At 41.7% G+C, this 26,757-nt stretch overlaps 1 protein-coding gene across 1 annotated transcript in view; it reads right to left on the reverse strand.

Annotated features, from left to right (window-relative positions):
• Positions 1-26,757, reverse strand: part of LOC129333942 (desmocollin-2-like) — a 37,182-nt gene continuing 10,425 nt past the window's right edge. Inside the window, exons 5-16 of the mRNA XM_054985873.1 lie at positions 19,205-19,360; positions 16,694-16,838; positions 15,179-15,354; positions 13,319-13,453; positions 12,641-12,826; positions 11,014-11,273; positions 10,748-10,887; positions 7,769-7,981; positions 7,408-7,683; positions 4,639-4,760; positions 1,850-2,068; positions 1-201 (exon numbers count right to left, since the gene is read on the reverse strand). Of these exons, the coding sequence (XP_054841848.1) occupies positions 1-201; positions 1,850-2,068; positions 4,639-4,760; positions 7,408-7,683; positions 7,769-7,981; positions 10,748-10,887; positions 11,014-11,273; positions 12,641-12,826; positions 13,319-13,453; positions 15,179-15,354; positions 16,694-16,838; positions 19,205-19,360 (2,229 nt within the window). The remainder of the gene's footprint in view (positions 202-1,849; positions 2,069-4,638; positions 4,761-7,407; positions 7,684-7,768; positions 7,982-10,747; positions 10,888-11,013; positions 11,274-12,640; positions 12,827-13,318; positions 13,454-15,178; positions 15,355-16,693; positions 16,839-19,204; positions 19,361-26,757) is intronic.

A 26,757-nucleotide genomic window follows, 5' to 3' on the forward strand; every position in this document is an offset into this window, starting at 1 on the left:
TTATTCCTTTAAACAGGCTTCTACTAAAGTCTTAAATGGGGGCTCTAGCTGGTTTAAAAAATCAAGTTCTTCTTGTACTTCTGATTGGCCGGTACAGGAGCTTAGCGATCCAGCTGGTGATCCTTTTCCTTCATAATTATATGGAAGTAGATATTCTTTACTGTGTTGGAGTTCGTCTTCTTCTTCACACTGAAATACTTTCTGCAGAGAAAGAAAATGCAGTTTTCTTAAATATAAGTAGATATTTCATAAAACTGAGGCTGTCTATTTACCCTTTATTATTCGTTTTTAATCAGTGTACCTGGCCAGTCTGATTAATCATTTTTTTAAAAAAAATGTACCAATCACACATTGTAACTGGGCCTAGTCAAGGCCAGTGGGAAGTGAAGAATTCCCCAGAATGCCCCACAGGTTAAGTTAGGCTGGAACACTGACCTTCCCATGAGAATAGCCAGCTGTTTCTGGGGCAACTCTTATGGGAGAGGACATGCCCCTGGACTGCAAGTGAATGGTTGGTGGGGCAGCTGGCAAGAAGCGGAGCGCATGTCTGGGGTGAGCATTAAGAGCTGTGCTGAGATGGATTTGGGAGTGGACACTAAGAGAGGAGGAGGACGAGGTTGCTGGGTGTGGAAAAGTTGCCCACCCCTCTGTGCTGAGAAGAGGGAAATAAAGGATTGTGTTGACTGCACACCATACCCTCCATGAGTTTGTCCTCTTGGCAGTAATTTGGAACGGCAACTCCTCCACAGTTTGCTGCATACTCCCTCACTGCCTGCCCCCGCAGGCAACTCAACCTCCAGCGGGCAGTCTGACACAACGCACACATCATAATCAAATGCCATGCAACACTTACAATTTTTTTTTTTACAAAGGAAGATCCAATGACTTCCTTCTGCTGAGTCTTCCTGTGTCAGAAGACTTTTTTTGAAGGAAGATCCAATATAATTGAATTGTTGGACTGGATCCCATAGAAGACTTCCCTATCCTTGCACAAGCAGAAGTACTAAAATTACTCCTCACTGACAGCTTGAAAGCAGTATTCCTAAGGATCTCTACTTTCTTTTCCACAGTTCCACATGCACAAGATATAGTATTTCTGCTGGTACAGTTTCAAAAGCGAATTAAATGGAATCATGTGAATCATCTTTTGTACATTCCATAGCTTGACATGCAGAATTCTATGTTATGAAAATGATATTAAAGAACCAACTGTTACTGTAGCCATTGCTTTACTGTTTGCAAAAGCAGAATTGAGTGAGTACAATTTCCTTTCTGTTTATGCATCACTGGATCTAATGCATTGAATCCTATCCTACCATATTTGAACATTATTTGCTAGTAAGAAATGGCTTTTAGAGTTCAAAGTATAATTTACAATTTCTCAAGTCTGTTCCATGCTACAGTGTCCCTTTAGTACGATTATCAGAGTTTGCATTCAAATACTGGAAACATTTGAATCAGTTCAGTCACTTACAGTGCATTTCTAAGCAGAATTACACCATTCAAAGGATACTGATTGTGGATTTAGACTGAAGGAAATCTGTATAGGTTTACCCAGTATAACTCACCAATCTGCCACATAAATACATATATATACAAATAGAAAAATAATTAATTTCAGCCATTCTGGTAGGACAACCATCATTCTAAAGCTAACTGCCCTGACTAGTTCAACTGAACCTGGTTTACCAATAATCCCAGTATTAGCTAGTGACTCCAAAATAAATAATCTACCAAGAGAGTAATATTCAAAATCAGAAAATGAACTGTGAAAGATGTCACACTGGGGTGAAAAAACTTAACATCAATTCAGACATGAACTATGAGGAATTTGAACCAAAATGCTTACCTCAGCTAAGTGAGGATTGGAGAAACTCCGCCATTCGGAATAGAGGCTTTTGTATGAATTCCGCAGATGCTGTCCAATCTCCTGTGCAGAACCTACCCTGGGTATTTCTCCTCCTTTTATTTCTCCTTCTTTTATCAGTTCCATACTTCCAATTCTTTCTCCAATTGTGCTCATGCTAACAGTTGCATTCAATGCTCTTTCAGGAAGCACATTCAGACCCTGAAAGAATAAGTGAAAGGGGTTGTTTTGAAAAAAAGAAAGCAAGAAAGAAACAATCACTTCTTATAAAGTCGGGAGAGATAAAATAATCATAAAACTGTACTTGAACTCACCCTGACCCAAGACCAACTCGTACATTCCTCTGTACTAATTGAGCCCATATCACAAAAGGTGGCCCCACTGTCACCTGGCTCAGTCTGGGGCTGGCAGTGCACATGACAGAACAAGATGAAATCATGGGGCTCACAAATCACAATAGATCCCAACTAATATTTCTTTGGTCCTTAGTTGTATTCTTCACAAGGACATATTTTATTTACATATTTTATTGATTTTGTGATATTATTGTTTCCTATAATTTATGCAGCATTGCTTCCGTCCGGGACATGGGACGGAGACATTGCTGGTCGCCCTGATGGACGATCTCCATAGACAGCTGGACCAAGGCGGGTCGGCACTGCTGATATTATTAAATCTATCAGCAGCATTCAACACGGTCGATCATGACCTGTTGGTCCACCGCCTTGCTGATGTGGGGATTCGAGGGACAGCTCTGCAGTGGTTTGTCTCTTTTCTCCACGGTCAGGGACAGAGGGTGGCACTAGGGGAGAAGTTGTCATCCCGCCACCCGTTGGTGTGCAGTGTCCCTCAAGGGGCAATACTTTCCCCTCTGCTATTTAATGTATATATGCACCCCCTCGCCCAGCTGGTACAGAGTTTCGGACTTGGGTGCCATCAATACGCAGATGACACCCAATTGTATCTGATGATGGACGGACGGCCTGGCCCTGCCCCAGATGTCCTGGAACGTGCCTTCAGAGCTGTGACTGGATGGTTGAAGCAGAGTCGGCTGAGATTGAATCCCTTGAAGACGGAGGTCCTGCATGTGGGTCTAGGGTCCATGGGTGTGGGACTCCAGCTCCCTGCTCTCAACGTAGCGCTACTTACGCCGGTGTCGAGAGTGAGGAGCCTGGGGGTGGTCCTGGATGCTTCCTTGTCTATGGAGGCACAGGTTGCAGTGGTTGTTAGATCCTCTTTCTTCTATCTAAGACAGGCTCGACAACTTGTCCCCTACCTATCGACCCATGACCTCACAACAGTGATCCAGGCAATGGTCACCTCCAGATTAGACTACTGCAATCACTCTACGCAGGGCTTCCCTTGGGCTTGATCCGGAAACTGCAGCTGGTTCAGAATGCAGCTGCACGGGTGGTTGCCGGAGCACCAGTTATGGCTCATGTAACACCTATCCTCCTTCAGCTGCACTGGTTACCGGTTGAGTACCGGGTCCGGTTCAAGGTTTTGGTGTTGACCTATAAAGCCCTTTGCAGACTGGGCCCGGCATACCTTCGGGACCGCCTCTCCCCATATGTTCCCTGGAGGTCGCTTCGATCAGCCACTAAGAACTTGCTGATGGTCCCTGGCCCCAGGGAGGTCCGCCTGGCCTCTACCAGAGCCAGGGACTTCTCAGTTCTGGCTCCGACCTGGTGGAACTCTCTGTCTGAGGAAACTAAGGCCCGGAAGGATTTGTTATCTTTCCACTGGGCCTGCAAGATGGAGATGTTCCACCGGGCATTTGGTGGGGGCTAGGCTGTCCTCTCGCTGGCCATACCACTGAAGACCTTCCACCACCCATGCAGGACAATGCTGCATTTTAATATTTAATATTCCACACCTGCCAATTTTAATGGTTTTTTATACGATGTTTTAATGTTTTTATAATGTTTTTACTGTTTTTAATTTGTTGTCAAACCGCCCTGAGCCCGTCTGACGGGGAAGGCAGTCTAAAAATGTAATTAAATAAAAATAAATAAAATAAAATCTATTTTACTCAATTTGGGGGTGGGGTTTGATTTTCAAGGAACCAATGTTGTTTTGTTTAGAAAGTCACAGTAGGGAGGTTAGTGTGATAAATGAGTCTGCCCTAACTTTATCTACTTCCCCTGTCTCCAGTATCATCATGCCCACACCCTCTTCCATCCACAGCAGGGTGCAAAAATGTTCTGTAGCATCAGGTCACATACCAAGGTGCTGCATACAACCACATGGCACCATTGTGGCTCTCTTATTGCTCACCATTCTACTTCTCTGAGAAGAAAATCTGGTTTAGCTTGAACCTTAAACACGTTATCCTAACCCTTTTTGGATTCTGCTTCAGACTTCATGGTTCAGGATGGGGTTGGTTCACATTTCAGGTCACAAGTATAAAATCTTACAGGCAATTAGTAATTAAGCTGAGAACTGGCTTTTTAATTGTGTACCAATGTTTCAGCACTCTTGTTGTCATCACATTTTTTCTTCAGAGAACAAGAGCTGTGCACATCACATCAAAGCACCTCTAATTGTGGAAAATGCTTATACTTCCCCTCCCATAGCAACAGATGGGATTTCTAATGAGCTAGTATGTATGATCTTTATTGCCTTAATGTGTCAGGATGTAAGTGCTGGAAAGAAACTGCTGTTTGGGCGGCAAGGATATGTTTCAAGGTACAATTTCCCCTTTTGGGGACAACAAATGCCTAATCAATTAGCTTGGCATTTTCAAACATTTGGGCAAAAGTGCAACTTACCGTCACATTCTCACCTGGTGCCTCAGTGTTGGATACAATTAAATTCTCAGAAGCTGAATTATCACCCACCTCTTGAGGCAAGGACCCTTTTTTGCGGAGCCAATAACCAAATGGTATAGCCCCTTCAGAGGGAAATACACAAAATCAGAGATTTAGATCTTATTGATAGGTCTTAAAGGCATGTGTGCAGGTTCAGTAACTGAAATAAGTTAGCATGAACTTTTGCAAGACTCTGTGGCAAGAGTATATTTTTAAATATTTTGGGGGGAGTAAATATTTGCTTACAAAGAGGATGCATGATGCAAAATATTACTGATTACTGTTCACAAGTTGGAGCACTTTTCTTTCTTTTGCAGGAGGTGCTTGCTTACCTCTGGAACAAAGGTCTACTGTTCACAAACAACAGGTGATATGGCTAACTATCTTAGACTTGCAAGTGTAACTCATGTAACTGAATGCTCTCTCTTATGCAAAATTTCCCTGAAGATAGAAAACGAAATGTTGTGGCAGAAACGACGCTAGATCCTTTTACCATGAAAACTAGGGTTTAGATTTGATTTGTAGTAATCTGCCAGATCTTTTTTAATAGAGGAGCATTCATGCATGTGATTCCCACCATTACATGCTGTTATGAAGTCCAGAAACAGGTTTAGCAGCAAATCTTCTATTTATGAGAACTATACTCTCTATACTATGAGAACTATTCAGTATTTGAACTGAAACTGTTTGGCAAAAAGCATTTATCAGTATCTTAGATACTAACAGCCATGTGCCCCACCCTAAGGATACTTAAATCTGCAGATCAGCGCCACTTAGGAACAATAAATGTTTCAGCAATCTTGAGAGGCCCACCAGGGTTACAGAAAAATCTGGAACCTTAAAAAAAACATGGGGGAATAAATACTCATGTCTGTGCATGTGCAGATCTCTGGTGTGCAACTGGACAGACCTTCTGAAAGTGATGTGCCAATGCTGTGCCATAGGAGCAGGGCCCATCCCAACCACTAGCTGCATCAAAAGCCAGCTTCCATGACCTAGGAGTGGGCGCTGTAGTGACCACAGGACCCTGCACCATCTCGGAGCAGCCTCCACTTTTCAGCAGCACCATGGCACGCCCCTGCCACCTCCACCAATGATCAGATTGTCAGGTCTGCTTACCCTCCCAGCAGGAGGGGGGACCTGGCAATTACCTTTTAGACATTGTTGTGCATGTGCTCCCAGCTCAGTATGATAATGTCACTTCTGGGAGTGACATCGGTGTGCAGGTCCTAGGAGTGCTCCCATATTTTGCGCTGGGCTGATTTGGACCCCCAAATGGGCCAAATCAGCTGGTGTGAAGCCCAGGAGCACTCCCAGGGCCTGCGCAATGATGTCAGTCCTAGAAGTGATGTTGTCATGCTGAGCTGCACCAGGAACATGTCCCAGGATGCTGGTTCCCATACCTTTTCCCCACTGGCCAGGTGAGTGGTGGCACGGGGAGAAGACTGGAAGAGGAGGATCCCCCACACCCACTGGGGAAACAGCAACCCTACAAGATAGCCAAGCAGCCTATGAGGGCTGGTAGCAGGCATCTCTCTCTCCCTTCAAAGGTCAGAAAGACAGGTGGGAGCTGGGAGAGGGAAAGAGATAGCAGGGGGGAAGGAAGAGATAAACAGTGAGGAAATGGGAGGAAGACAAGGTGAAGAGGTAGACGGAAAGACACAAGGGGTAGGGTTAAAGAGGGAAAGACATGCAGAGAGTGGGATTGGGGACAAGTATAGAGTGATAGAGAATGGGGGGGAAGGGGGAAGAGAGATAAATTAAAGGCTGGATGATATCTGCATTTAAAGCTCTGTTAAGCCACCACTAGACTTACTGGATAGCATTGGGGAAGTCACCCCAAACTAATCTACCTCACTTAGTTGTTCTGGTGATAAAATAGAAGAGGGAACCCTGTATGCCAACTGAGCTTCTTGGGTAGGATTAAAATGTAATAACCAAATAACAAGGACAAATATTAGGTAGAATGCACACAGTGGTAAATTATAGGATGTGGTATGTACAAGTACCTGTTCCATGTGTGGCTAGCACATGGAACTGGTTAGTCTGGATTCATCCAATTTCTGCATATTTTCATTCCATCTTTCCCAGTTAACTTTTCTGATTCAGAAATATGAGAACAGATTGATTTCACTGATTGGGGTCTATCAGCCAAATTAGTTTAAAAGAGCAGATCATATCATGTGGAGAAGAACAGAGGACTGCATTCAGCCCATGTACTTCAATAGCTGATGGGTGCTGACAAAAGTGAGCCACATACGGATGTTAGCCATACCAGTGCAATGAACTTCTGAAAGCTGTACCTGTCTATAATTTAAGACTAGTTAATGGATCATCTTATATTTACACACTAAAATGATTTAATGCCCTGCCTTTTCCCCCTCTATGTGAGAAGTTGTTGAAGATACATTATATGTTATACAAGGCCATCCTAACCAGGTTTATACCTTCTAAGTCCATTTACTTCAGTGGACTTAGAAGGGTGTAACTCTGCTTACGATTGCTCTGTTTACTTAAACTGTCCAGACAAATAATTTTGAGTATTCAGAGTTAAAGTCTCCAGTGTTTAGACAAAGCTTTGTACTATCAAAAAAGGTGTTATTGCACCATGCCACACACATACTCATGGGCTGAAACTTCAGAATTCAAAAGCAGCATCATTTTCTTCTACATGCTTGTGGATTTAATTACTTGATTTGCATTTCATCTTCAAGATATAAATATACTCACCCATTGCTAACATTGTTCCCAGTATTGCTGAAAGAATGGCCAAGGGACCAAAAGATCCCCCGTCACCTGGAGCTTGATACGACACCACTTCTGGAGAAACACGATCTGCAGAGATGCCTGAGATGGGGTCAGAACAATCACTTGGAAATGCACAGTTACAATAGTGAACTCTTATTTCACTTATTCCACTGTAACCGCCATTATCATATATCCTAAGAAGAAGTGTATAGTAGCCATAAGGTATATCTTCATCAAGTGAAAGCAGCGCTGATTCATCTGCATAAGAAGTGATCCAAATGTAATTGTCAAAATTTTACACAATTACTTCTTTAGCTAAACTTACTACAGATCATATACTTACCATCAAATGGTATTATCTTCCATATTGAGCCCACTGGCTTCTGTATTTCAAAATGGAAAGGTGTTGTATAGGGAGGAAGATCAGCATCAAAGGCTGTAATATAAATTGGTTCTTTGTCCCTGCACATTATGTAATTATTTTCAGTAATCACTGGGTAATTGTCATTCTCATCCATTACTGTTACCACGATTTTTCCAGTTCCTGTTTTACCGCCTGGGAAATTAAAATAATCTCTCATGGTTTAACATTGTAAATAGTTGTATTTTAAAAAAATAGGCTGGATTTATCTTTCTCATGCTCATATACAACAATGCAAAGAATTTGGTGCTAACATTATATAAAATTGGGAGGTTTTCCTCCTTTCTCATGCGTTTTAGGCTTCTTTTGTGACCACATGACTACAAACTAGGCAACAGATATAGGTTCAATAAGAGACATTGAAGCATGGTATAGATGTCTGCATAAAATGTTAGCTGCAGGTGTGACCAAGGAAGAAGAAAAAGGTCACTCAGCAATGGAGGAGCCCATGACAGCAGAGCTCTAAAAGCTGATACGAGCTGTGAACTAGGAAGCAGGGAGTCAGTTGAGATCTGACAGTTGGTTTTGAGAGCTGAAGGAACGGAAATTTGAGACTGAGAGACTGAGAGCGGAACTACAAGTGACAAAAGGCACAGATTGGACACTTGTCAGCTTCCCTCAAGTTTTGATGGGAAATGTAGGCGTCCTGGTCTCGCAGCTTCGCTCTCTGACTGCTGTCCAATGGACTTTTCAACTGTCACTTGTCCAACATTCCGCCAAGCTGCCTACATTTCCCATAAAAACTTGAGGGAAGCTGGCAAGTGTCCAATCTGTGCCTTTTGTCACTTGTGGTTCCGCTCTGAGATATGGTGAAAGGGTTAGCATAGCAGAAGAGAGGACGAAGGAATCAGATTATTCATTTACAGTGTCATCTAAAGCAGGTCTGCTCAGAGTCTACTTAAGTCTTCTTAATGGGGCTTACTCCCAGGAAAGTGTTCTTAGAATTGCACTAATGCTGTTCAATATTCACCCCATTTTTGTGTTATATGAAATAACTGTTGTTCTTTTTTAGGGAAAAAACATCTCCTCTCATCCCTCAGTTATTGGCCCAGGCTTGGGTAGGTTTTATATCCAAGCTGCAGAATTCTGTTCAATAACTTTATTCCTTGGTGCAGTGGGGAAGGCAGGAAAGTGACGAATGCTGTGGTGGGTTCTGCTGAAGTGAAAATTTTTACAAGGGACTTGCCCCAGGAAAACATTACAGTTGGGCTAATGAGAATAATTAAGCATCTGAACTAGTTTCTTTTCTATTCAGCTCTTCACTACAGTTTGGTTCAGACATAAGGACAAACTGTGGTTTAGCACTACATTTATTGAGCCTCAGACTTCTGCAGTCTCTCACCCCTCTTCCCCTTGTCTCCCTGTGTGCTGATTCTTGATTTCCACTTTTGCAGCAAAGCACAGTTTGTCATTACATCATGATTGCAAATTGATTTGTACTCGTCCTCAAAACCAGAATGATCAAGCAGTGATTTCCAGTTCTGGTTTGGAGGGCAACTACAAACTATAGTTTGACCAGCCGTATGTACCTAGCAATTAATGGTTTGTTGGTTTGCTGTAAAAGGAAGATAATTTAAATGTGCAAGGCAGATGAGGAAAGAAAGATGATGGAGCACAGTTGGGCATTGCATGTGAATTGTCTAGTAAATGACAAGAAGAAAAGGGGAAGAAAGAAGCAGTGTTCTGTTAAACCAGTTTTTGAATTATCAATACAATTTCAAAAAATAAGGCATATAGTCCAAATACATTGCATAAGTGGGAGAACATTCAAAGATATATACATTTAACTCTGTTCCCTTTTCCATTTATTTCAGATTCATTCTAACTAGGATTATTAAATTATTGAATGAATTCTATAATCTGCACTGATAACTGACGCATATTTTTGTATGAGCACTGCTCTGATGGGATCAGGACTGTCATCTTATGTGCTTTTCTGTCCCATAGGGCAGCAGACTGGTTTGATACAAATGCAACCATAAGGGAAGAATGGAGTTCCAGTAACTGGATAATGCTTCAGACCAGCAGGACATATTTATGATTACGCTACTAAAATGGAAGCCAATTCTTAAGAATCATGTTGCCTATATGTTATGGTTAGTCCTTTTTATAGTAAAACTGAGAGCCAGTTTGGTGTAGTAGTTAAGAGTGTGGGACTTTAATCTGGAGAGCCGGGTTTGATTTTCCACTCCTCCACTTGAAGCCAGCTGGGTGACCTTGGGTCAGTCACAGCCTCTAGAAGCTCCACCCACCTCACAGGGTGTTTGTTGTTGTTACTTTGTAAACCGCTCTGAGTGGGTATTAAGTCATCCTGAAGGGCGGTATATAAATCGAATGTTGTTAATATTATTATAAATAGGATACACCATCCAGTGTCTTTCCTGTGCAGATGTTTTACTTCTATGAAGACAAAGAGGTACAAGTACAATAAGATTCTGTCCTGGGCTACCCCTGAAAGTGTGACATTCCATGCATGAATTGGCACTGCTGGATCATTCCTACTGTTACAAAATCTAAGCATCAGATTTGCAGAAGGGATGAGAAAATGTGGGAAGTCAGGGGAAAGTAAAATCTCTGCTTTTCAATATTATATAAATTTTCAGTTATGAGGAAAAATAAAAATTTGGAGAGAGAAATGTAGCACTAGTAAACTAGATTATAATGTAATAGGGTTTAAGTAGCTGCAAAATAATCCTAATAGTATTCAAACAGTTATGAAGCTGAAACTTGAAAGGAGGACGCAAATCCTATTGGCAATATGAGTCTGCATACTTTCAGTGCATAAGCAAAAATCCTATCGCTGCAGTATTTGTGTGAGAAGAAAGAAAAGACTCCTGACAATTACAGAACCTCAAAGTTTGCAATGGAGCAAATACACTTTTCACAACACTGGGTACTCACTTCGGTCAGTTGCACAGACTGTTGTGGTGCATGGACTATATTCCATATTTGGTATATCTCTGTCTAAAATTTTTGTAGTTCTCAGCTGCCCTGTGTTGTCAATGACGATCCAGTTGCATGGGCCATTAATTATTCTGTAACTGTTAAGACCAAATCATTTTAAAGGGCTTTATATCACAAATGAATTGCAAAAACATAAAGACTTATAATTCTTTCTGATTTTATTCAGGTACAGGAAACTAAATAAGTTAATAAAAAATTATTACCTTATGCCTTCACTGTTTCCAGTTTCTGGGTCCCTTGCTTGGTAATCACCAACTACTGTTCCACTTGGCAAAGATTCCTTAATATTTAGAAAATATTCACATGGATCGAATTCTGGCCCCTCATTCTCATCCATAATTCTGACCATAACGGTGGTAGTACTTGTTGAAAGGGCTCTTGAATGTGGTGCTAGTACATAAGGTGCTTCATTATTTACAACAATTTCTAATCTTCTCTCTTTGTTTTTTTCATAATCCAGACCCTGGAAATAAATATTTCTATTTAAATCAGTGCAGGGCTTAGTATAACTATGCTACTTTAATCTTCAGACTGTAATATTATAAATAATGATTATTTATAGGTATTTTGAAAGTGCATTGCCTACCTCTTACATATTCCCTTCTTTCAGATAACTCATATAATGAGAAAAATATCTATAAGAGACACATTTCAAAGATGTCGACTCTTGAAAATAAGTTAGGAATACAACTTGTTAAAAAGAGGTACTCTATGATTCAACTCGATGATTCTATGATTTAAAATTTGATGAGCAGTTGTCACTCACACCATAATGGTATTTTGGGTCAGATAGTATAGTAGGAGAAACCCAAAATTAACTGCATTGTAGCTAACAGGAGAAAAGAAAGGCAGAACTGAGCCATGAGGTGTGTAAAGGGTAGGAAGGGCCAAAAACTGCAAGCATTAGCCTCCTGGTTGGTAAAGCCTACTTAGAGATTAGAGAGCTCCTTGGCAGTCAAGGCCTACTCAAATGTAGGTCAAGTAGGTTTGCCAGGAAGAGCCTGGCAACCAGCAGGTGACCCAGGGCAGTGGGGAAGTAGGGGGAAGCTTTCCGCAACAGCATGACATCACTTCCAGGAGAACCTGGAAGTGATATGCCTCTCTAGGAATCCATACAGTTTCTGGCGATTCCTAGACAGGACTGATGCCTCTTCCAGGTTTTCCCCGGAAGTGACATCATGCCATTGACTCACTAGCCATTTTTTTAAAAAATCCTCCACTATTCCAAGCACCACAGGGCATGGATGTCCCACCCCTACCACAGGGGCAGGCTGGCAAGGCCAAGTGACCCAGTGACTGAGTATGGCAGGAAGAAGGTGAACAAGGAGCCAGATTTGGATTAAGGGAGGGTGAGGAGACATTTGGCTGACAAGGCAAGAAGCCAGACAGCTGGCAAGGTGTGAGGCCTTGGAGGGCAGAATGGACCTGGCCCAATCTGCCTTTTATTGGAGAAGCTAGAGGAGAATGGAATTCTTGCATGAAGAAACAGCCCTGACCTCAGGGGCTCGAAAGCAGGACACTTCAGTATTGATTTTAAAAACAGGAAAATATTTTGTGTTGAATTTAAAAGTTTCCCTCCATCTAAGTCAGTTCTGCAAGCAGAAGGTGAGCTAAGTCTCCTTTCCCACTGCAGCCCACTGAGCTCCCTGGAATTATGTTCCTGTGGGACAGAGGAACCTTAGGAACAGAGGAGGGCACAAAGTGAGAAATGGAAGTGGAGTCAGTAAAAAATTATCCTTTTACACTGATGGAAAAATTGCTTTGGGATTTCTTTCATTATAAATATAATGTCTGATTATACTTTAGATAACTTTTCTGATATACAGTTACCTTTAAAACAGTTAAATGCCCAACATTTGTCTCCTGATCCATGGCAATAGAAAAACTGTGATCTTCATTTCCTTTTATAATAGTGGCTGTAGCCCACCATGAAGGTGTTCCAACTTCATCATCATCTTTAACGGGAATAAGCAGTATTTCCACATTTTCTGTATTTTCAAACACATCCACTTCATACTGAAATTAAGTTTCAACTATTAGTTTATGTACAGTTATGTGCAGTTTAGCCATTTTAGATTAAAAGAAAATTCTTAAGGCAAAGATTTCACTGGGTTGTATCCTATGACTCTTTTCCACTAACTCTTTCTGTATATGAGAAAAAATATTTCTGTCAGAACACTTTGCAGAAGAGAATCAACTTAGCAAATGGCAATTATTAGATCCAGATGGATGAATGCTCATGGATTAGGCACATGGATACTGACTGACAATGAAACAGTGCTGTAGAAAAGTAAGGCGATACTGAGAACTGGGCAATGACATGTAATCAACTATATAAAGAGTTGTTCCATCATAGCAAGAAGTGGAGGTGTAATGCTGTCAGTACAGTTCCAAAAAATTCAATTTTCTTTTTTACATAGTTTAAATTCACTGCAATGACATTATCACCACAGAGAACTGTTACTCCAATGAAGAGCACCAGGTTCATTTTAATGAAGGTAAACTTACCACAATTTGTTCGGATTGTGGAATGTTGTCATTTATATCTGTAATCTCAATGATAACTTCTGCTGTAGTGCACAAAGAAAATTCATGGCCTCCCATATCTCTTGCTTCTACTTGTAGTCTATACTCTGATATTGTCTGAAGAAAGACATTAAAAGGAATATACATATTAAAATGTCCTTGTCTCATCAGAAAACAGTGCTTTTTAAAACAAACTCAGTGATGATGTGACCACACAATTTTCAAATAATTACATATTTATAGAATGTTGTCTGAAGTGGCAAAGATACCATTAAAAAAAACAGCTTAGGTAACATTAAAGTTCTGGTTCTTTTCTGTAATGTCCTAAATGGCTTAGGGCCAGAGCTCTTGAAGGACAGCTTCTTTTATACTGGGTTCACCCTCCCAGTTAAAATTAGAGATGGGCACAAACAGAAAAAAAAATGAACATGATGTTCATTGTTCGTTGCCATCCCTGAACAGGGACTCACGAACAACCATGAACATGACCCTGTTCACAAACATATTCATGGTTGGCTGTTCATAGGGGCCAGCAGGTTCACCTCCAGCCATCATCCAAATTTGGTCAATAATCTGCACCACACCCAAAAACCTGACCTGAGCAGGCACCAGGAAAGGTACCAATAATAAATAATAGCTTGGCCCCAGAGCCTGGCAGCAGCCCTGTAACCTGAGGGTGGGTAGATCCCTACCACACCACTCCCAGAAACCCTTCCTGAGCAGGCAGCAGGAAAGGTACCAATAATAAATAATAGCTTGGCACCACAGCCTGGCAGCAGTCCTGGAACCTGAAGAGGTAGATCCCTACCACACCACTCCCAGAAACCCTACCTGAGCAGGTAGCAGGAAAGGTACCAATAGTAAATAATAGCTTGGCCCCAGAACCTGGCAGCAGCCCTGGAACCTGGATCCATATCCCACCACACACAAAGAAAATTCAAGCTCCCTGCCAACAGCAGCTGTCTCTCCCTCTCCACTGTCTGCAAAGACTAGCCAGAGCTGGGAGCCCCCCCTCCCCCATGGTCTTTGCTGTCTTGTAACAAATTTGGAGCTCCACACTTGGAAGGAAGACCTGCCTATCAAGCTAAATTGGACTTAGATTGGGGTTTCCAGAGCAACAGCAGGAGTTCAGACAATCCCTGCTTACATTGCCAAGGGAATTGATTGCAGGTGCCAGACTGTCTGGCTTGATGAACAGCAACGAACGAGGCTTGCAACAACCACCTGTTCGTTTAGAATGGGGCCTCAAGAACAGCTTGTTCTCGAACAGCAGATTGGGCTGTTTGTGACTTTTTTTTGTTCTTATTGCTGTTCATGCCCATCTCTAGTTAAAATTCTGTTCTCAGCCCTGCTCTCTGTGTATCTTCCTAAAAAGTTGAGGCAAGATGTGACTAGAGACAAGGCATTTTCAAAGGTGGCACTTCATTTTTGGCATGCCCTCCCCCTTGAGGCTGTTCTTTAAGCACCAGGGCAAAACTTTTTACTCAGGCTTTTTACGAATGAGTTCCATTAATTGTTTACAAGGTTGGCTTCTAACCTGAGGATTGTTTTATGAATATGATTTTAGGCTGCTGAATATTGTTTTTATGCCCTTTGTTTGTGTTTATGGCTTTTAAAATTATTGTGATGATGGTTATTCTTAGGATTTTATTGTGTTGTTTTTATTTTGTGAGCTGCCTTCTGCAGGACTCTGGAGAGATAACAAAATTTTCTAACACCTAGATGTTCTGTATTTAAGTCACATGATGTATCATTTCCCTTTGAATCACATCTAGGATGTTCCTCTTGTCATATCAATAGCAAATAGAGTATGAAATAAATGTGAAATTCATGTACAATTACCTCTCTGTCCAGGTTTGGTGATAATACCGTAATAGAACCTGAATCCGGATGTATCCCAAATACCTCTGAGATATGATACATTTGACCACTATCCGACACAATTCTGTATCTCACTGTGCTGTGTAAAGTGTTCGGCTCATCTCTGTCTGTTGCAATCACCTGTCCAACAAGCGTTCCTACATGTATAAAGCATCATGTTTAAATCTCCAGCTTTCTTTCAGAAGATAATTTTAAAAACATTCTTTAGAGCTACTTCTATTTAAATCCAGGCATACACATCAGAAATGAGGTGTGCGGTTTAAACTGTAATCACAACCCTTAAAGAGAATTATAAAACATTGAATATAGGGTCTTGCAAGTTATGAATGGGAGGAGTTCATGAAATCAGTGTCTTCCCCTGCTTCTTTTTCCCTGTAGCCCTGAAAAACTACTCCTGAGGGTCAGGGAACCCTTGGGGATAGAGTAGGATACTGCACAGGGGCCTGCAGTTTGAAGGGAAATTAGCATAAATAACTTGCTTCTCTTGCACAAGCTCTTTGGTTAACTGGAGTAAGTGCTAATTCTTCTCCGCCTCGCTTCTTCCCTAGTCTCAACACTGTAGAACCCTCTCTCTATGTAAGAGCACCAAACTCCATCTCTGTTAACATTAAGGAATCAGTCAAAAAAAGCATAAGAAAAGCTGGATCAGACCATTGTAGGCCTACATCCTGTTTCACACAGTGGCTGTCCAGTTGTCATGGGGAGGGGGGAGGCACAGGAAGAGTACAGAAGCTAAGACTCTGATGTTGCCCCTTAGCAGTAGTATCCAGAGCTTCTTCTTTTGGTAAGCAGACTTATAAGACCAGCACTAGACTAGACATGAATCCTACTCTTTCAGATTATAATAATAATAACTGCACTTATACACTGCTCTTCTAGACAGATCAGTGCCTCACCCAGAGTGATGAACAAGTTAGTGTTATTATTATCCCCACAATACAGCTGGGGAGCTGGGGCTGAGAGGAGGGGCTTACCCAAGGCTACCTATTGAGCTCATGGCAGTAGGGGAATTCGAACCAGTAGAGTGCTGAATTGCAGCTGAACCACTTAACCATTGTGCTACGGCAGATTACTGGTGGTATTATTTTTTATTGATGAAGTATGGGACTTTTTCTGGTCTTATTAGTTTTTTGTAATTAACTTTTGTGTGGATTCTTGAAAGGTGGGATAGAAATATTTTAAAAAGTATATTATTCACACAACCTCCAACATTTTAAGTATGTTCTAATTAGAAGGCTTTGAAAATGCATTAATTGGCATTAAAATTAGCATCACTATTTTTATACATATAATTATCTGAATTATATTTATTTATTTTATTTATATTTCAATTTATATACTGCCCATCCCCAGGGGCTCTGGGCGGTGAACAGTTAAAATCGATAAAAACAAGATCATTGTTTAATCACATTTTTAAACTGATTGTATGAATCATTATAAAAATAAATTTATTTGAAACATTTTTTAACAATTTACCAACTCTACTGTTTTCAAGTACACCAAAGATATAACTATCATGCTCAAACTCTGGGGCATTGTCATTATCATCCTCAATTTTGATCACATGCACAAGTGGTGTCTCTGGTGTATATCCCTCTGGCGTCACTGCATAGCAAATTATCTGTAAGGAGAGAGAAAAATGTATATTATAATTGCTAGTTGCTCTCTAGATCACATGAAGCCAGGATATACTTGTTTCAGTCCTTGTTTACATCCAGGAATCTGCTATAGCAAGACATAACAAGCTACTTTATACTAGGACGGAAATCTTCAAATATTCAGCAATCCACTTGAACAAGGCACGTGGTTTTAGTGATTCCCCACTGAATATATATGGAGATAAAGACTTAAAGATGGGCTGCAGATGAACTGGACTTAAAAGAAGGGAGAAAGGATCCAGAGGTAAGGAAGTCGGTTCATTGCTAAAAAAAAATGTGAACTGCACCCATTCCATATGGAGGAGCATCATAGGTTACTGGCATGGGAAGAGAGCCATCAGTATGTACATAAACTGAGGTTAGCAAACAGCGCAGGGAACTTTCTTCCCTTCCAAGTCTCCCCCCTCCCTCCCATGAACAGCCAACCACGAACATGTTTGTGAACAGGGTCATGTTTGCGGTTGTTTGTGATTCCCTGTTCGTGGATGGCAACGAACAACGAACATCGTGTTCGGGGTTTTTTCCTGTTCGTGCCCACCTCTAGTTAGGAGTAAGGATGGCCTAGAGCCGCCGCCATCACTTTCCAGCCGTGGCCAGCTTTCTGCCTTTAGCTCCTGTTTCCCACAGCCACTCTGGTAGCCAGCGGTTGGGGTGGGGGCAAAAAATAAAAAATAATTGTTGAGCAACAGCATGACATTACTTCTGTGGAAAACCCATAAGTCACTTCAATCCACTCTAAAATTTTTAGACATGATGTCACTTTCTGGTTTTCCCTAGAAGTGATATCACTCCATTGCCAAAAGCAGCCTCCACGTCTCCACCCCTGCCAGACTCCTGCTGGAGACCAGGCCATGTTAGCAACATTATGCCATGCCTGGCAACCCTAGCCATGGTACAACCAGGGCAGGACCACAGGGAATGGGGCAGTAGACAGACTGCAGGGCTGGTGTCTGAGGAAAGAAGCAACTTAGCAGGCATCTGGTGGGGACAAGGCTGTACACAATCGGCAGTACTGACCTCTGAAGTAAGAGGCAGCTCTGGAAACAGGTGGTGTGGAAAGGCATTTGGCATAATAATGGCCCCATAATGGATGGGGGCAGAAGGAACTTGCCCAGGCCAATAAGAGCTCTCTTCCAGTCCCCAGGACTTCCACATCATAGGGGTGGGATTGAAATGTCCAAGAAGGTGTGGCATCCTACTGGTTATTTAAAGCAAGTCCAGAAGCAGGCCAGGGATGTGATAGCTGAACCTGCTTAGAGCAGGGAGGACCAGAGGTCAGTGGAGAGGAGGAGGATCCTAGTGTTGCAACCCTGTCCCCTCACTAAGGCCTAGCAGGCCCTCTAAAAGTAGGAGTGGTCAATGACCTCCAGTCATGATGGAGGGGCAGCTGATGGATCAAGAGCAGGAGGAGCCCCACAATCAATTTCCACAAGGGGTCGTACAGGAGAAGGAACCACTTGCAATACTTAAGTTGGCAGCCAAGTTTCACATATTGTTCATATGCCCCATTGATGCTGTATGTATTTCCCTAAATTTCCACAAGCAAACATGCCTGTTCTACTCCATCAGAATTCATTTATCTTTTCCTGACAGAAAATGTTCCACTTTCCAGTTTTACTTTCCTTCCTACTTCTCCAGCACTACGGGTCTCACACTCATCTCCCATAAAGCCCAATATTCAAAACAGCAGTGGGTCAGAGGAATCTAGTTGCTAGATATTATGTATGTATTAGTACAGAAGTTATTACCCAAAGAACTCACAGCAACCAAATGGTGAGGGTAAGTTCATCTTTTTTTACTGAATTGAGAGAACAAGAAATAGAAGCGAAGGAAGGTTTCAAATACATCACACTTCCATTTTGTTTCCTTTTGACTTTTAGTTTCTGTTCAGTTCCTGTTTAATTTATGTCCTCAAGCCATGTACATGTACATAACAGGTAAAGGAATTGCAGCATGGGCTGAAATTCCAGCTGTCTTTTCTAAGTTTTTTATGCTGTGTCTGCCTTTCAGTCGGCATAAATGTAGAACCAGTCTAGCACTCTTCTTTTACAGCAGTTTTATCTATCAGATAAGTATCGCACAAACTGTTCATTTGTTACAGCTGTTCATTCACCTTTAATTCCTTGCCTCAGAGGATTCAATAGCTGCTTTTAACAAGACAAATCCAAGGGTGTTGAACTTACTTATTTGTCTGATCCTCATGTGGAAGACAAAGTATTGGCAACAGGCATACTTGAAGACCATTTATCTCATTTTGGAGTAAAATGAACACCAGAAATCCATTTAGTTTTGCATTATTAGTTAATAAACAGAAACTTGATGCCCATACCTTAAATTCTGAGTACATTTCCCGGTCAATTGGGCAAGTCACAAAGAGATTTCCAGTTTCTCTTTCAATGTAGAAGAAATTCAGGGGTGGCTGGTCAACCCCTGGACCACTTATGGAGTACTTAATATTATACTTCAAGGCTGTGTCAGAAGATAACTGAATACAAAAAATGAAACACAAATTAACATTTTCCCTCTCCATTTATTCAGATGGTGTTAGGAATCTCACATTCCCAGCCAGCTCTAAAAATGGCTCTAAAAACGTTCTGTATGTCAGTGATTTCCTGCAAGTGCTTGGCCCTTGCTCCACCCTGCTTTCTCATCTCTTCACATAGGTACTGCATGCTAGGAGGAGGGCTATTTCACTGGATCACGGGGCAGAGAGGTTTGCTTGCTTATGAGGAGACGTTGCTGAAGGGACAGAGGGATGCTTTGCTCACAAGGAGACCTTCTGAAGGCTGGATGGATGCCTGCAGGATATTCCTTTGATCTGCAGCTGTAAGCCATTTGGCTACAGGCTCTAGCTCCACCCGCTTTCTCATCTCTTCACACAGGTACTGCATGCTAGGAGGAGGGCTATTTCACTGGGGCACGGGGCAGAGAAGTGCGAGCCTCTTGACGCGAGCCGAAGAGTGAGAGCACAAGGGCTCTTGGCCCAGGACTCATAGCCCGGTGCGCGCAGCCGGGGAGCAGCCATCAGCTAAATGAGTTGAAGGACAAGAGCAGATATGAAGAAACTGCTTCTGAGACGAGTGCAACAACTGATCAACACTGCTTGTGCAAATACATGAAGATTGTAGCCCTCGACTGTTGTCTGAGTTGAGACCACCAGTATGTTTGATATTCCAATATGTAGTTGTAGGGTGCAATCCTGAGCTTCTTACTACTTACTTGCTTGGTAGAAATGTCGGGCAAATTTACTATTTAAGTGCAGTTGGGAGCTGGTAGATATGGGAGCATGACTTATGAAAGGCACCCAGCATCAAGCAGTAATGCTTGCTGCTTATCCAACCTCTCTAGTATTCCACCTGCTGACAATGGGGCTGCTCCCACCCCCCTGCTACACTAATCCTATGTAATACAAGATCTCTCAGGAACAAGGTTGCATGCATTTCTGGGATATTGCAGGAAGAGAAAATAGACGTGGCTTGCCTAACAGAGACATGGATGCAGGAAAATGACAAAGTGTGTCTGTCCCAACTAACTCCCCCTGGCTACCTGGTTCTACACCAACCTCGCTATATTAGCTGAGGAGGAAGGGTTGCTATTATTCTCTGCGAGTCCTTCAATTTCTGTAGATCTCCAGTACAAGCTATAACTGGTATTGACTGCTTGTACCTGTCTCTGGGAATTAAAGATAGATTGGGTATCCTTCTTGTGTATAGACCTCCTAGCTCCCCCATAAACACCTTTTCTGAACTGGCAGAGTTGCTAGCAGACATGGTGTTGGGGACACCTAGACTTATTGTTCTGAGAGACTTCAATATCCATGCTGAGTGTTCAAAGTCAGGCCCAGCTCAGGAACTTATAGCTTCTCTGGCAACCTTGGCCTCTCGTAAATAGTGGCAGGCCTACACATGAAAGAGGCCACACCTTAGATTTAATATTTGACAGCCTTTAAGAGGAAACCTTGTTTCAACATTGGAGGTTTGGCCTGAACCATGGTCAGACAATCATCTGCTGAGGGCAAAAGTGAATGTTGCCCCAACTCCTCACAAAATTGGGGGTCCAGTTAAAATGATTCACCCACAAAGGCTCATGGACCCATCTAGATTCTAAAATGCCTTGGGGGATTTTAGAATCCCAGACACATGCCACATGGTAGTTGCTGTAGGAGTGTGGAACACAAAGCTCCTTGAAGTTATTGACACCATTGCTCCTTATTGACCGCTCCAGCCCTTGGGATGGATGCTGGCCCCATGGTTTACCATGGAGCTGGCTGACTTAAAGAGGGTTGGAAGACATCTAGAAAGGTGCTGGTGAAAAATTCATGCACAAGGAGATAGAACATGCTACAGAACCCACTGGAGGACCTATGATGCGGAAATGAAGGCGGCAAAGAAACGTTATTTTTCGGCGACTATTGTGCCGGCTAGTTCACGACCATCCCAATTGTTTAAGATATCCAGATGCCTCCTAAACCTTAAATCTGAACCTTTACAGTCCCAAGAACAGACAATTAGCTGTGAGGCCTTTGCTAAGTTTTTTGCTGATAAAATAGCACGAATACGCTCTGATCTAGATGCTAGCTGTAATACAAGCAAGACAGAAAAATTATAAATGCACCATCCAGCTTACATTTGGATTGCTTTGAACCAATCACAATGACAGACTTTAGCAGGATCCTGGCATCTATGAAAGCCACTACTTGTGCACTCAATCGCCCATCATGGCTGTTAAAATCAAGTAAGGACCACATAAGTGAACCACTGAGGTCTGTTGTAAATCAATCATTAACTCACTGCAGCTTTCTCCGGCAGCTCAAACAGGTGGTTATCCGTCCGCTACTTAAAAAACCATCCCTAGACAAAAATTATGTGGCCAATTATTGCCCAGTCTCTAATCTGCCCTTTCTGGGCAAAGTGATTGAGAAAGCAGTAGCTGACCAACTCCAGACCTTCTTGGATAACTCTATTTTTTTAAAATTATTTTATTTATGTCATTTATAGTCTGCCTTTCTCACTGAGACTCAAAGTGGATTACATAGTGTGAGATCAGTACAATCAGTAGCAAGGACAAGGGTAGGCATTTCCATACAGTGTCAAGGACATTTCCATAAACAGTGCCATAGGGTAGATGAATACAAGTGTACAGAGACATAGCATTAGCAAGGATCTAGTACAGGGTTGAAGGACTGCTGAAACAGAACATAATCAATTCTAGGATTGACATTAGACAACATGAAACACAAGCAGTATATACGAGTACATATTCAAAGCAACAGATAATATGTAAAGCAACATAATGGTGGAGCCCATGGTTCCCAACTCATTGATGAAACATCTGAGACCCCCTCCCTACAATACCACCCTCCTATCTGAGTAAAAAAAGCCTTTTTAAATAATTCAGTTTTGCATTGTTTGCGAAAAGCGAAGAGTGTGGGAGTTCTCCTGACCTCCACAGGCAGGCTGTTCCATAGAGTACGGGCAACCACAGAAAAGGCCCACTCTGGATCCTTTCCAGTCAGGTTTCAGACCAGGGCATGGGACAGAGACAGCACTAGTAGCATTAGTGGATGATCTCCGTCTGAATGTACACAAAGGCCATGCCTCCTTATTGCTTCTATTGGATCTATCTACAGCCTTTGACACAGTAGACCATGCCATCCTGTTGAGGCATTTAGAAACAGAAGTGGGCATCAAAGGATGTGCCCTGGACTGGTTTAAATCATTTCTCTCAGAGTGGACTCAAAAGGTGGCCATTGGAGAGCAGCTATCTCCAGAATGGGAACTATCTTGCCGGGTTCTGCAGGGCACAATCTTATCTCCCATGTTATTCAACCTCTTCGTAAAACCTTTAGGAGAACTCATTTGCAGCTATGGAGTTGGATGTCATCAATATGTAGATGACACCCAACTCTATATTTCGCTATCCAGGTCCCCACAGGATGCAGTAGAAATCTTAGATCACTGCCTGACAGCCATGGTAAAATGGTTGAAAAACAACAAATTGAAATTGAACCCAGACAAGACAGAAGTGATGCTTGTTGGGAAAGCAGAGATCTCGAAGAACATTGTACTCTTCACTTTCGATAGAGTTTGTCTGACCCTTGCAGACTCAGTTAACAGCCTAGGGGTTATACTGGATCCAGCGTTATTACTAGAAAAACAAGTTAAGGCAGTGGCAAAAAATGCTTACTACAACCTCACTCTAGCCTGGAAGATGGCTTCTTTTCTTGACATGGCTGACCTGGCCACTTGGATCCATGCTATGGTAACATCAAGGCTTGACTATGGTAATGCTCTATACATAGGTCTCCCATCTAAGTTAACTAGGAGGCTCCAATTAGTGCAAAATGCTGCAGTTCGACTGTTATCAGGAGTGAACAGGGCAAGATAAACATCCAAGAATTGCATTTACAACACTAAGATTAAAAAACACACAAGGAGGCTTTAATTTCCCAGATATTGATCTCTATCAAAAAGCTGCACGATTAAAAGATGTAATTTCTATAATACAGAAGGAAGATCATATGGATTGGATCAACCTTTTACAAAACACACAACAAAATGAATCCATTCAGGATCTTCTATGGAATAAACAACACATCCGCCCAACAAACACTAAACAAAACATCTTTTTTACAGCTATCCTAAAAGTATGGGATGCTTATAGAAATAAAATCACCCCCAAATATTCCAGGTTCTCTTCTTTTCTTTTTCAGGATTGGTTTCCACCGGGTCTCTCACCCGCATTCACTAAAAATGGAACCAAAACAACATAACAAGGCTAACTGATATTGCCTCCCGAGAAGGCTTACTAGATAAACCAGAATTGGAGCAAAAAATTAATAGTAATATATCATGGTTTATTTATTTTCAATTAAAGAATCTAGCCTCTTCTATAAACTTAAAGGACATTATGAAACAACCAAAGACTGCATTTGAACAAATTATAGATAGGAAAGGCCTTTCAAATAAAGGAGTAATCTCCAAAATTTATAATATTTTGCTACAAAACCTTAAAATTAAAACCTTAACATATCAGTCAAAATGGCACCAAGACTGTGACAAAATATTATCAAAAGAACAATGGGAAATATTATGGTCCTCTAAAATATTTAATTCATCAACAATTAATATTAAACTACAGTCCTATAATGTATTGTCGAAGGCTTTCACGGCCGGAGAACGATGGTTGTTGGGGGTTTTCTGGGCTGTATTGCCGTGGTCTTGGCATTGTAGTTCCTGACGTTTCGCCAGCAGCTGTGGCTGGCATCTTCAGAGGTGTAGCACCAAAAGACAGAGATCTCTCAGTGTCACAGTGTGGAAAAGATGTAGGTCATTTGTATCTACTCAGGAGGGGTGGGGTTGAGCTGAGTCATTCTGTAAGAGTTTCCCAGGGTGTGGAATGCTAATGGCGGGAGGCTTCACTGAATCCTGAGGAGGTTCTTTTGCATATGGATTGGTGCTTGATGTGCTAATCTTCTCTGCAGGGCTATTGTCGGGTGTGGAGTGTTTTGTTGGCCTGGTGTTTTTCAGAACTGGAGCCCATGCTCTGTTCATTCTTAAGGTTTCTTCTTTCCTGTTGAAGTTTTGCTTATGCTTGTGAATTTCAATGGCTTCCCTGTGCAGTCTGACAAAGTAGTTGGAAGTGTTGTCCAGTATTTTGGTGTCCTGGAATAAGATACTGTGCCCTGTTTGAGTTAGGCTATGTTCAGCTGAACATAGCCTAACTCAAACAGGGCACAGTATCTTATTCCAGGACACCAAAATACTGGACAACACTTCCAACTACTTTGTCAGACTGCACAGGGAAGCCATTGAAATTCACAAGCATAAGCAAAACTTCAACAGGAAAGAAGAAACCTTAAGAATGAACAGAGCATGGGCTCCAGTTCTGAAAAACACCAGGCCAACAAAACACTCCACACCCGACAATAGCCCTGCAGAGAAGATTAGCACATCAAGCACCAATCCATATGCAAAAGAACCTCCTCAGGATTCAGTGAAGCCTCCCGCCATTAGCATTCCACACCCTGGGAAACTCTTACAGAATGACTCAGCTCAACCCCACCCCTCCTGAGTAGATACAAATGACCTACATCTTTTCCACACTGTGACACTGAGAGATCTCTGTCTTTTGGTGCTACACCTCTGAAGATGCCAGCCACAGCTGCTGGCGAAACGTCAGGAACTACAATGCCAAGACCACGGCAATACAGCCCGGAAAACCCCCAACAACCATACAGTCCTATAAGATATTAACAAGATGGTATCTTACACCCAAAAAATTAGCAGCTATTTACTCTCACAGTTCATCTTTATGTTGGAAAGGATGTGGGGATACAGGATCATATATACATTGCTGGTGGAAATGTCATTACATAGAAGAATTCTGGAATACAATCTTGCACCAAATCTTTTTGTTAACTGGCTACAAAATACCAAAGAAACCTGAGCTGATATTTCTGAATCAATGGGACGATATAGAGATCCCACCAATTCGACGAGACCTCATCAATGTCTTCTTAATGGCAGCAAAAAATTTAATTGCTTTAAAATGGAAATCACATACTGTACCAACAATTACCAGTTGGTATTCTAAAATATGGGACCATTTTTTATTTGAAAAAATCAATGATGGAATCTATCAAGCTGAAAATTTCCCCCAAACAACAAATTTTATGGAAAAATGGTTCCCTTTTTTTGAATACATTTCTAAAGAAAATCTATATCCTCCCAATAAAATATACCAAACAATCCTGAATCTATAATCCAAAATATATCAGATCATTCAACTTGAATTTGTCTTTCCATGTTTTACCCTTCTCTGTTATGTAGTTTTCAACAATTTACCCATGTTGTATTTCATATTGTAAACAGTTTTGTTAATAATTGAAATAATATATATATATATTTAAAAAAAAGGAGTGAACAGGAGCATGAACATCACTCCCATCCTACAGTCGCTTCATTGGCGACATCAGTTACCATGCTCAGTTCAGGGTATTAGTTATTACATACAAAGTTCTTCATGGCTTTGGTCCAGCATACCTATGGGACCGCCTCCCTCCCAGTGTTCCTCTACAGCTTCACTCATTTGAACAGGGTCTCCTGCAGGTGCCAGGCTGCACACAGGTGAAGTCAGCAGCAGCCCATACACGGGCTTTCTTTGTGGTGGCCCCTATCCTGTGGAATAACCTGCCTGAGGAAGTCGGAAGAGCTTCCGCTCTCCTGGCTTTGCATAAATGATGCAAAACCAACTATTTAAAAAGGCTTTTTACTCAAATGGGAGGGCTGTATTGTAGGGATGGGGCCTCAGATGCTTCGCTAATGAGTTAGGGACCATAGACTTCATCACTATATTACCTTACATATTATCTGCTGCTTTAAATATGTACTCTTATGTACCACCAGTGCTCCATGCTGTCTAATGTTAGTTCTAGAACTGATTATGTTCTGCTTCAGTATTTTTTCTACTCTGTATTGGATTCTTGCTAATACTATGTCTTTTAAACTTGTATCTATTTACCCTAAGGTATTGTTTATGAAATGTCCTTGATACTATATTGAAATGAACTTGATACTGATTGTACTAATCTCATATTGTGTAAACCGCCTTGAGTCTCAGTGAGAAAGGCGGACTATAAATGACATAAATAAATAAATAAATAAAATAAAATAATGCTTATAAATATGCTTAACATGCAGATATACTCAATCACATGGAGCATCTCCATACCAGTGCTACATATTCCTGTTGACCATTGGCATTGCACTGGAAACGATGTTATATGGCTTGTTTACAGTGTTCATCCATCGCAGCCTTCTATAGTCCCCCTTACCACATAGAACTGTACTTCTGTGACCTGGAGGCTATAATATTTGAATA

The sequence above is a fragment of the Eublepharis macularius genome, chromosome 7, assembly GCF_028583425.1.
Source record: "Eublepharis macularius isolate TG4126 chromosome 7, MPM_Emac_v1.0, whole genome shotgun sequence".
In the NCBI taxonomy this organism is placed as follows: domain Eukaryota; kingdom Metazoa; phylum Chordata; class Lepidosauria; order Squamata; family Eublepharidae; genus Eublepharis; species Eublepharis macularius.